We start from the raw sequence: 11,550 nt of genomic DNA on the forward strand, positions 1-11,550 counted from the left end.
CCAACACCCGAACGTGGGTTCAAACCCGGACCTTTCCTTCTCCGTCCAGGTGGTCAGGCCTGTCTCTCACCTCACAGTCCCCCATCGCTCCACTCCCCGATAACCGCCTCCTCCCCTCCCTTCCGCCCGCTGGAGTCACCCACGCCAACCATTTCAGCTGCCTTTTACAAGGCACAACACGAAAAAGGGGCTGGGTTCGGGTGTCTCCGCGGGGAAATAGAGAAGCGCCTCCAAACTCGAAAGTCGTGCTGCTACCCTCCACCCTCACTCCAAGAGTCTCCAATCAATATCCACCCTCACCGTGACCGGCAGGAATCAGGACGGGTTTCCTCTTGTCCTCCTCCTTCCTTGCCCACAGCCACGTCACCTCAAAAGAAATTGGGAGCCGGTTACCTGAGCAAGAACCGCTATCTGGACAGACCAGCACACAGGCTCCTAGTCACATGAAGTTACGTCACTGGTGAGTTCGGGGTCCCAAATTTCCCCTCCTATTATTGGCAAAGCAGAGGGTGACCCGCCCCCTCCCAACCCCCCCCCCCCACCACCATTACCACACAGGACACTGTTGCTCTTTCTAGTCTTTGCACATCCAACAAACGTGTTGTCTTTGATTATTGGAAGGGGCAGTATTTTCTCCTGAGCTACTGGCCAATTCTACTGCTTCTCTGGGGAATGGTCCCGTCCTTTTCCGTGCTCCCTCCACCTTTTTTCTTTGGAATCCTTAATGTTCACCTCTGCAGTCCTGAAAATACCTGTAAATGGGAACGGTGGAAGGGGTGTCAGGAAAAGAAGCAGAGAGTAGGAATGAATTTGTTATTTTATTTTATTTATTTATTTATGGCTGTGTTGGGTCTTCGTTTCTGTGCGTGGGCTTTCTCTAGTTGTGGCAAGCGGGGGCCACTCTTCATCGCGGTGCGCAGGCCTCTCACTATCGCGGCCTCTGTTGTTGCGGGGCACAGGCTCCAGACACGCAGGCTCAGTAATTGTGGCTCACGGGCCCAGTTGCTCCGTGGCACGTGGGATCTTCCCAGACCAGGGCTCGAACCCGTGTCCCCTGCATTGGCAGGCAGATTCTCAACCACTGTGCCACCAGGGAAGCCCTGTTATTTTCTTGTTAGCACTATTCTGTTTCTTTTTTTGCCCAAATTTTATTATGGCAAAATAATGATAGAACTATTTTCATTAAAAAAAAGATTATTTTTTAAAAGGCATGTTTCATAAACAATCATTCTCACTGCATAATGAGTTTTATACATGCCACTCAAAGCAATCTTAATTAATGTCTTCCACATCTTGTCACATGACGAGGCCCTGATTTAGCTAATCATTTATTTGAGAGTTAATAAATCTGCTAATGCAGCAAAGCCAACTGGCTTTATTTCTGGACTGCAAGAGAGTCGTTGTAAGTGCAATGTTGGAAAGCCATTTCTTTATTTATTCATTTGTTCAACATATTTACCGAGCACCTACTACATACCATGCATTGTTCTCCATGCTGTGGTTACAAGGGTGAATAAAACAGACCTAAATCTCTAAATCATGTGGCCCTTACATTGTAGTGAGAGAGACAAACAATAAACAAGTAAATAAACTATATATATATATATATATATATATATATATATATATATATATATACTGTTAGTGATACATACTAAAATATTTTAAAGCAAGGAGATATGAAAAGTCGAGATGGGTTAAACTTTCAGATAGGGTGGCCAGAGAAGGCATCACTAGAAAGGTGACCTTTCAGTAAAGATCTGAAGTTAGTGAAGGATCTAAGTGTGGTGATATCTGGGGGAAGAATATCCCAGGCAGGAGGACAAGCAAATGCAAAGGCTCTGTGAAGGTAACAAGCCCAGTATGTTCCAGGAACATCAAGGAAGCCAGGATCGCTGAGCTAGAGACAGAGCAGTAGAAGATGAGGCAGAAAGGTAATAAGGTTGAAGAGAGTAGGGCTTAGTCAGTTGTAGTGAGGACATTTGCATTTACTCTAAACAAGGGGAAGTGGGTGGGGAGTTTGAGGAGTTAAGGGGAGTGGAGTTAAGGGGAGTTTGAGGAGTTAAGTGGGTGGGGAGTTTGAGGAGTTAAGGAGACTAGAGTGAAAGGGAGACTGGTTTATCTACATCATTCATTGCAACAGCAAACTGAAGGAGAAAATAAATCTTACAATTAAAGCACTTGATAAACTGAGTCAGCCAGTCCTAAATTAAAAAACAAAAAAACTATTAGTAAAATAGGAATAGTGGAAACTTTGCCTGTGCAGTAAGGAATTATATATTTATAATTTAATGAATTATTATTGGTTAAATTAAATTAAGTATAAAAGAAAATAGCCTTAGTCTGATGAAGACTATATCAGAGGCTCTTTTGACCTAGCAGATTCCTCACTCTTTGTGGGCTACCAAGACCACAGAACTTGTGACTTACCTCTACTCACTGATATTATTTCCTTCTACTACTTTTTGTGCAGTACTGGTAAACATAAACAAAAATAACCTTGAAAAACAGATAAAATATATCAGAAACAGCAAAAGTTACACTAAATGATGAAACTTCATAAGAGGTATTCCCATTTTCTTCAAGAACAAGAACAAGAGGTTCTCAAGCACCACCATTGTTCAACATAGTTCTGGTCAATATAACACATGCAGAAAAGGAAAAAAGTTATAAATATTGGAAAGGAAGAAATGTAAAAAATCATCATTTGAAGATGGTTATGTATACATACCTGGAAAAACCAAAAGTATCATTTGAAAACAATTGAAATTAATCAGACAGATCACAGAAATTGGCGGATACAAAATAAATATATAATAGTAGAACACTTTCCTTAAGCAGAAAATCACCTATAAGAAATTACAATTGGAGAAAGGAATAGCATTTCAGCAACATAAACTACTAATACCTAGGAAAAACCTAACAAGTAATAGGAATTATTTAGCTGAAGAAACTTACAAAATTTGATTAAAAAACATAAAAATAGATCTGAGCAAAATGGAAATATATCATATTCCTGGAGGGGAAGTCTCAATTTTAAGATGCTAATGTTCCTCAAATTAATCTGCAGATTTACCGCAATTACAATACAAATTCTAAATGCTTATTATTTGTTTATTGTTGTTCAATTCAGAACTTGATTAATAACCACAAATGCACTTACTAATATGTGCATAAAAAGAAAGTTGGAAATCTTTAGCAGTGACTAGCAATGGGAAAGATATCATGGAGCTCTTTCCCTGCATGCTTTATACATTTCCTTATTGTTTTGAATATTTTTAACCACTAATATATATATTACTTTCATTACCAGAAAAAAAAAAGATATTTCTAATCTGGACTATTTTATATAACACAGACTCTCTAGGCCATTGTATTGGTTCTTAATATCTAGGGCAGGGATCCTAGACCCCTTGAGAAACTGATGAGGTCAATGACCTTTATTCCCCTTTCCCCCAAAAAATGCACTTAATCACACATACACTCAAAAACAAAACCTTGCATACAATTTCACGTAGAACACAGAGGTAGCCAGTTGAGAATGCCTACTCTAGGTTAATCAGTATCGTCAGTGGGGAGAGACCCTGGGGCCCAGGTATACATTTGGCTAAGGAAGTATCAAAGTGGGTGTGGGCCTCGGGCAGTGACCCTGCAGCAAGGCTGGGTTCTCCCTGGGTGCCCTGAGGTGAGGAGGCCAGAGGTGAGAGGTCAACAGGCTGCAGGCCAGGTGATAGCAGCAGACAGCATCAGGAACAAGGTTAACTCGGCCACACCATGAATAAGGGCAGAGCAGGGCAGGCAGGCCTGGGTGCTTCCCCCAGCAATCTTTGTGGAAACCTGCAGCTGCAGGGGTAGGTGGGAACAGCAATCCCTTCTCTGCATCCCTAAGTTACCACTGTGGGAATTTGAGGGAGGGAGTGAGGGAAGAAGCCAAAGGCATTTACTCAAATTGGTCACCTGAGTAAAGATGGCATTTACCACCCTGGTCACTGTCCATGTATACTTTTAGGATGAACAACAGAGTCAGGTGCCAGAATGCAGGGGATGAGAGGTTCTGGAATATAGGAGAGGTGGGAGGGCAAGCACCTTCCTCCCTCCCCTCTTGACAGGACTGGAAGGATTTGACCATCTCTGCATCCCTCATATCCATCATTTCCTTCGTCTAATAGTTCTTCCTTTTGCCCAGAGCTGAATCACAAAACTGGAACCTAATCCATGGACAGGTGTTCAAAACTGTCATGGTTACAGCCATCAAATTACAAGAGGTTCACACAGCAGTCAGCAATGGTTTGGGAACATTAAATAAATGTGTTTCTCTAAGAGAACAAGACAGCATCATTTATTTACCCAACTTAAAAGCTGTCCCAGAAGGAGAAAAAGTAGGATATTATTTGTCCAAAATAAATAAGATCAGACAACTGAACATCTCTCCATGGATCAATTTACAGATCGTATGGAAACATGCTTATCTTGTTGAGAAAAATTCCATTTTTGGATATTCAAATGCCTTAGCATGTTTTGAAAACTATTTCCTATGTGGACAATAGAATCTTCTATGTGGTAAAAATTAACTAAAATTAATGGTGTCTTCCAATATTAGTGGGAAATCTTTTTTCTAAAACATGCCTACTCTTTTTCTTTTGTTGCTGCTTCCCACACTGAACTCTTGTTTTGTTGTATTTTCTTACTATAATAATAAAGAGTGGTGATAGCTTTAAAAACAAAACAGAGACGTATTACAGAAGTAAAGACCCCACTACCATTCCTACCCCTTACCTATACTGGAGCAGGGGCCCAACTGCAAGGTAAATGGTGGGCACTAGTGGATGGAGGATTGGAGGTGGAGTGAGGGGAGAGTATCCAGTTGCCCAAGAAAGGATGAGACGATTCCCCAACAAGAAAAGCAAAAATTGTCAATAGCCCTCCAAGAAGATGCATCCCCTCCCCAGTAACCAGAGAAAGGCAAATTCTAACACAAGGAGAAGGGGCTACTTGTGGCCTCTGGGACTACAAAGACAAAAAAATGAGTGACAGGACCTGATGTGGTGGGGTGAGGTGCTAGTGGGGGTAAAGGAGGGGGCTCCTGCTCTTGGTGGGAGTGGAAGTTGGGGACCCAAGCTTACTGGCGATGCAGCCCTCACGTGACCAGGAGCTGACGTTGGCAAAGGTACTTAAAGCCCTGACCGCCGTCCTCCGTCCTCCTCTGGGTACCAACTCTATTGCGCTGCGCACTGCCGTGCGTTTAACCCAGGCGAGGAGGAGGAGGAGAAAATTCCCCCAGATCGGGCAGGTGGGTGTGAGAGTGGGCATGGCCTGGCACCCCCGAATAGGGGTAGCCCAGAGATGAGGGAGTCTGAGGCCGCGGGTGTCTCCGCCTCGCCCGCCCCTGGCCGGCTCTCCAGACCCCCGCGCTCAGTCGCAGCTCATTTTGGTGGGCGGCGGGAAGAGGGGGAGGGGGGAACGTAAAGACGCTGATATACTTGTGGAGAATCCGCTTACTTCCCCTCCCAGCCAGTGTTTTTTTGGTTTTGTTTTTGACACTCAGGCCCCGCACCCCACATCCCGTCCTGTTTTGAAAGGAGGAGGGAAGAGAAATAAACGTGGCAGCGCATATAAGGCCAGTGGGGAGGTTGGGGAAAGGGTGATCGGAGGGGCACGCAATTAGTAAACAATCCGGCTTATTCACTCCCACTCTCACTTTGCAGATACCTCTCCCGACCACCGCCCCCGCACCCTCCCCTCTCCCCCGGCCGACCCCACGTCTTTTGGGGGTGCTGGGAAATGGGTGTGACAGCCTTTGTAGGGGAGGTGGCGGTCTGGCTCTGGGCTTTACAAGAGGGAAGGCCCTGAGAGAATCTGGTATTAAACCGCCGTGCTAAGTCCTAGGCTGCTTTCCAGACACCTCCGGCGCATACAACCCTTCACCCCCGTTTCTTCAGTCCTGAAAAAGGAGATCGGGTACCCTGGCGGGAGAAATGGCGGTTAACAGGAGATTGCGATGGGGTGTGGGAGGTGGAATCCAGAGCGGAGAAACAGTGGAAAATCATGACCCTCAAACCGAAAGGGCAGACACTGGGGACCCGTTGTGCAGGCTGATGCTAGGCGTGGGGGCTGGGGACTGCAGGACTGGTGGTCATAGGAAGGAGACGCTAGATTGTCTGGCCATAATCCCCAGTCGCGCGTCCCGTCCAGCCTTCTGTGCACCCTCGCTCCGCCCCCTCCCGCTTCGGTGCAGGAGAAGGGGTGTGGCCGTCTGTCCGGGAGAAATGGCGGACGGGGGGGCGGGGCAAAGGGAAGGAGAGGTTGACTGCCTGGGGAGTCTGCGCAGGGGCGGGGGTTGGGGTGCGAAGGGAGGGGTGAGAAGAGTTGAAGGAATTGAGAGGTGGAACCGTTTGTCATTCTGGTATGTGAATGCTGAAAGGCAATTGGGGACTTTGGTCTTCAGTCCGTTCCATCCGCCGGGCTCTGTCTCCAACGTCTTGCTATCTGTATTTCTGCCCTTCAGTCTGTCCTTAGGATGGAGCTCTAACTGAACTGAAGAAAGGAGAAACAACCCTGAATCATTGGAGGTCAGTGTGGGGGCTGGGAACTGTCTTGGAACCCCTGGTATGGTGTGGCAGAAACCAGAGCAGAAATTGGAGCTGGGGGCTCCTCTTCCCCCATCTTCTTCCTCCTTATAAGAAACCCTTGCCCTGGGCCTGTCCTTTTTGGTACAGCGAAAGGGGTGTGGCATTTGCCTTCTTAAATAAGGATTTGAGGAGGAAGGGATATGGAGGGAGTGAGGAGCCCTGAGAGGGGGAAACTTGCCCACAGGGGTTCAAATCAAGAAAAGAAGAGAATCCATCTACCAAAGGCCCCCGAAACCCCCTTTCTGGGATCTCTCCACAGGTCTGTCTGCCTTTTGGGCCCTGCACAACTACAAGCCTGGTGGAAAAGAGCAAATTGCTTCTGCTCCCAGCAGGTTGGTACGTGTATGAGAATCATTTGGGGACCTTTGGGCTGGGGGTGAGGGAATCAGAGAAGAATCTGGGGTTCTTTCTGGTTCTCCACCAGCTTTCCTGAAGTCTATATGGCCTCTCATCCCCCATTTAGGTGCTGGGAAATTAGATGTGTTTACATTGGGCAGTGAGGGCTAGGGATGAAGATGTAAGAAACATCAGACAACCAGGGTCCTGAATCAGCACACAGAGGCCTGGACACTTGTGTCTGGGTACTAGTCCACCCACCAAGCATTATGTTCCCAAACTCTCCTTTAAGTAGGCCTGGTTAAGCACGAAGTGAGCCAGAGCCCTAAGCCTCATTTTTATCCTTTACCCCAGGTCCTGCTTAGTTTGCAACCTCAGCAGAACTTTCGAGCCTGAACTGAAGCACCTTACCTTGTCGTGCACGCACCCCACTTGGGCACACCAGCTCCACACCCTGGATCAGGGAATCACTCCAGCTGCATCATGAGCCGTGTTCGGGATGCTGGCTGTGTAGCCGCTGGGATAGTGATTGGGGCCAGTGCCTGGTACTGCGTCTACAAATATGCCAGGGGAAGAAACCAGATGAAGAAGAGACTGGCCAAGCCCAAGACCAGGGCTGTGGCCGGGACTGGAGCCCGGGCTAGAGCTGGACTAAGGGCTGGATTCACAATTGACCTTGGGCCAGGATTTGGTCCTCCAACCCCAGTCCACACTGGGGCAGAGGTCAGGGTCCAGGATGAAACCTCTGCTCTGGACATGGCTGGAGCTGAAGCAGTGGCCCCAGCTGCATCTAGTGCCAAGGCTCAGAGTGGGGCAGGAAGTCAGGCCCAGGAGGCAGAAGGGGCCGGGGTTGGGCCTAAAGCTGAATCAGAAGCCACAGTGGCTTCTACAGTGGCACCAGCTCCCTGGGAGGCAGAGGCTCCCGTGGCTGCAGAGACCTCCACAATGACAGGGGCTCCTAAATTAGCAGAAGCCCCTGGCACAGCAGAGGCTCCTGGGGCACCAGCTCCTACTGAGGCAGCACCACCTACCGAGGCAGTGGAGGCTTCCATACCAGCAACGCCTACTGTGGTAGCAGCACTTTCTGGGGCAACAGCATCTTCTGGGGCAGCAGCACCTTCTGGGGCTGCAGTGCCTTCTGGGGCAGCAGCCCCTACTGGGGCTGCAGAGGCTCCTGGGACTTCAGGGTCCTCTAAAACAGCAGCAGCCGCCAAGAAAACAACCCCTGGGGCTCATACTGGGGCTATACCTAAGGCCGGGTCAGCTACTGGAGCTGTACCCAAAGGTGGAGCTAAGGGTGGAACCAAGTCCCGGACTGGAGGCAAGGGCAAAGGCAAGAAAAATAAGGTTGAAGTAGACGAATTGGGGCTGGGCTTCCGCCCTGGAGATGGGGCTGCGGCAGCTGCCGCAGCCTCCGCTAATGGAGGACAGGCTTTCCTGGCAGAGGTTCCTGATTCTGAAGAAGGGGAGTCTGGGTGGACGGACACAGAATCGGAGTCAGACTCTGAGCCTGAGACCCAGCAGAGAGGGAGAGGGAAGAGACCCGTTCCCATGCAGAAGCGCCCCTTTCCTTATGAAATTGATGAGATTCTGGGTGTCCGAGATCTCAGGAAAGTCCTTGCTTTGCTTCAGAAATCGGATGATCCTTTCATCCAACAGGTAGCTTTGCTCACTCTGAGCAACAATGCCAATTATTCATGCAACCAAGACACAATTCGCAAATTGGGAGGCCTCCCGATTATTGCAAACATGATCAACAAAACTGATCCCCACATTAAGGAGAAAGCCTTAATGGCCATGAACAACCTGAGTGAGAATTATGAAAATCAGGGCCGGCTTCAGGTATACATGAATAAAGTGATGGATGACATCATGGCCTCTAACCTGAACTCAGCAGTACAGGTAGTTGGACTAAAATTTTTAACAAACATGACTATTACTAATGACTACCAGCACCTGCTTGTCAATTCCATTGCAAACTTTTTCCGTTTGTTATCTCAGGGAGGTGGAAAAATCAAGGTTGAGATTTTGAAAATACTTTCGAATTTTGCTGAAAATCCAGATATGTTAAAAAAGCTGCTCAGTACCCAAGTGCCATCATCATTTAGTTCCCTCTACAATTCTTATGTGGAATCAGAAATTCTCATTAATGCCCTGACTCTATTTGAGATCATCTATGACAATCTCAGAGCAGAAGTATTCAACTACAGAGAGTTCAATAAAGGCTCCCTTTTCTACTTATGCACTACATCTGGAGTGTGCGTTAAGAAAATTCGAGCCTTAGCAGATCACCATGACCTCTTGGTGAAAGTGAAAGTTATAAAACTAGTGGACAAATTCTGATTGGCTATGTGTCTCAGAGACTTGAAGAAATGTCTGGTTTTGCAGTCTGGAAGCAATGAAAATTGAAAGTTACTGCTTTTCCACTTGCTTATATAGTAAAGGGATCCTTTCAGCTGCCAGTTTTGAATAATGTATCATCCAGAGTGATGTTATCTGTGACAGTCTCCAGCTTTAAGCTGAATAATTTTATGAATACCAAATAAATAGTCCTCTTGTACTGAAAACACATTTGTGACTTTAATCGTGCTGCTTGAATGGAAATATTTTTACTGGTTCCTCTATGTGAATTGATAGTGAACCTGTCCATCATGAATAGCCTACACTTCTATCATCTGTTTTGACTTGAATTTATTCACCAAAGACTTCATTTGTGTATCATTAATAAACTTGTATGTTTCAACTGACAAAAAAAAATTGTTCTCTTGCTTGAATTTAAAATCTAGCTGGAGAGATAAGGTACATAAATAGAAAAAGATTACAGTACCTGAGCATATGCTCATTGTCAAATATATGCTATCTGTTTAAATGAAACAGAAGTGGCTAGAATGCTTCAAGGAGGAAGGGCACACTTAAGGTGGGCCCTGAAGGACAGCATGAGAAAACACAGAAGGGCATTCCAGGAGAGGAAATGGCTTGAAGAAAGACACGGAGGTAGGAAATCTGTTCCAGTGACAGGAAGGTAACCAGTTTGCCTGGAATGGAAAGTATGGGAATAGAAGTGATGGGAGATAAGGGTGGAAATGTAGGGCAAAAAAAGTTTAGGGAAGACCCTGAACACCAAGCTGAAGATTGAAATATGATCCTGTCATTTTCTGGGAGTTACTGGGCATTTTTGGCAAAAGGAAAAATAATCTGGTGGCAATGTGAAAAATGGATTGGAGCTGTGATGGGGTTAGGTGTAGAGATATTCGTTAGGAAATTATAAACCAAGCATGAGATGATGAAGAGTGAAATAGGGCGATGGCTATAGGAAATGTTAGGGAATGATGATAAGAGATGCTTACCAAAAAATGTACCAAAATCTGCTATCTTGGCTATAGGTCAACAGAGAGGAAGGATTGTATGATCTTGTGCAGGTTCTGACAGAGAAAGCCCTCTTTCTTGGGCAGTTCTGGCAACCAAGCAATGCCAAAGTGAGTTACCATTTTTTTTCTTTCCATTTTTTTCTTTTTTTTGAGTCACCATTTATAATGATGAGAAAGAGCAGTGTTACAAAAAGAATGACTCTTGGTGCAAAGTGATTTTTCCCCCCTCAGGTTAGAGGTCTAGGTCCTCCTTTGTTTGGAAGAGGGGCAGTGGTGAGGCCTTTTTGGGAACCCCACCCCCACCTCTGAGTTCACTTAAGAGCAGGAAAACCTTCCTTCATCTGCCCCCTGGCCAGTGAAGCAATGAAAGAAGAAAATGGGAGAAGTTGCAGAGATTTTCCAAACCCAGCCTGCTCTCCTGACACCTCTCATGAAACCTTCATTTTGGTGCAGGTGTATGGTAGGCTGTGGCAGAAATAGAGACAGGGACTCCTGGGAGGGGGGCACATAGAAAATGGACAGTTTGGCCTAATATACTGGCACAACTTGTCTGGAAGGCAATTTGGTAATCTATATAAGAAGCTTTAAAGGTACACCTGCCTTTCAGCCAAGCATTGCACTTGTAGGATATTTTTCCCTATGGAAATAATCAAATAATTGTATACAGAGGAATATCAAGGGTATTCAATTGAGCAGTGTTTCTAAGAGAGAAAAAGAAGCAACTTAAATGTCTAACACTACAGAATTGGCTAAACAATAGGTGGTATGTCCACACAGTAAAATAGTATGCAACTGTTAAAAACTGCGATGTAGGGCTTCCCTGGTGGCTCAGTGGTTGAAAGTCTGCCTGCCAATGCAGGGGACACGGGTTCGTCCCCCGGTCCGGGAAGATCCCACATGGCGCGGAGCAGCTAGGCCCATGAGCTATGGCTGCTGAGCCTGCGCGTCTGGGGCCTGTGCTCCGCAACGGGAGAGGCCACAACAGAGAGAGGCCCGCGTACCTCAAAAAAAAAAAAAAACTGCGATGTACTTTTATATTATTGGCATGAAAAGACATTCACCATATGTAAGAGTCTGTTGCATCAGTCAAAAAAAGGCTCCTGCAATTGAAAGTCAGTGAAAATTCTTTCAGATGTTTATTATGTCATCTCAGTGTATTTTTACACAGAATTGGAATCATATTGTACATCAGTGGTTCTCAATGTGTAGTTCACAGA

The 11,550-nt window shown here is 46.1% G+C and overlaps 1 protein-coding gene across 4 annotated transcripts; it reads left to right on the forward strand.

Moving 5' to 3' along the window:
• Positions 1-428: 428 nt before the first annotated feature.
• Positions 429-9,710, forward strand: ARMCX2 (armadillo repeat containing X-linked 2). 4 transcript variants are annotated; one of them, XM_060002116.1, is made up of 4 exons: positions 429-460; positions 6,506-6,569; positions 6,889-6,961; positions 7,320-9,710. In XM_060002116.1, the coding sequence occupies exon 4, from the start codon at positions 7,449-7,451 to the stop codon at positions 9,306-9,308; it is 1,860 nt and encodes a 619-aa protein (XP_059858099.1). In that variant the 5' UTR covers positions 429-460; positions 6,506-6,569; positions 6,889-6,961; positions 7,320-7,448; the 3' UTR covers positions 9,309-9,710. The 4 variants fall into 4 exon arrangements, with proteins under 4 accessions (XP_059858099.1, XP_059858100.1, XP_059858098.1 ...); XM_060002117.2 differs by lacking the exon at positions 429-460 and adding an exon at positions 5,210-5,290 and having other exon boundaries at positions 6,889-6,965; XM_060002115.1 differs by lacking the exon at positions 429-460 and adding an exon at positions 5,210-5,290.
• Positions 9,711-11,550: the final 1,840 nt, after the last annotated feature.

This window comes from Delphinus delphis, chromosome X (assembly GCF_949987515.2).
Source record: "Delphinus delphis chromosome X, mDelDel1.2, whole genome shotgun sequence".
Classification (NCBI taxonomy): Eukaryota; Metazoa; Chordata; class Mammalia; order Artiodactyla; family Delphinidae; genus Delphinus; species Delphinus delphis.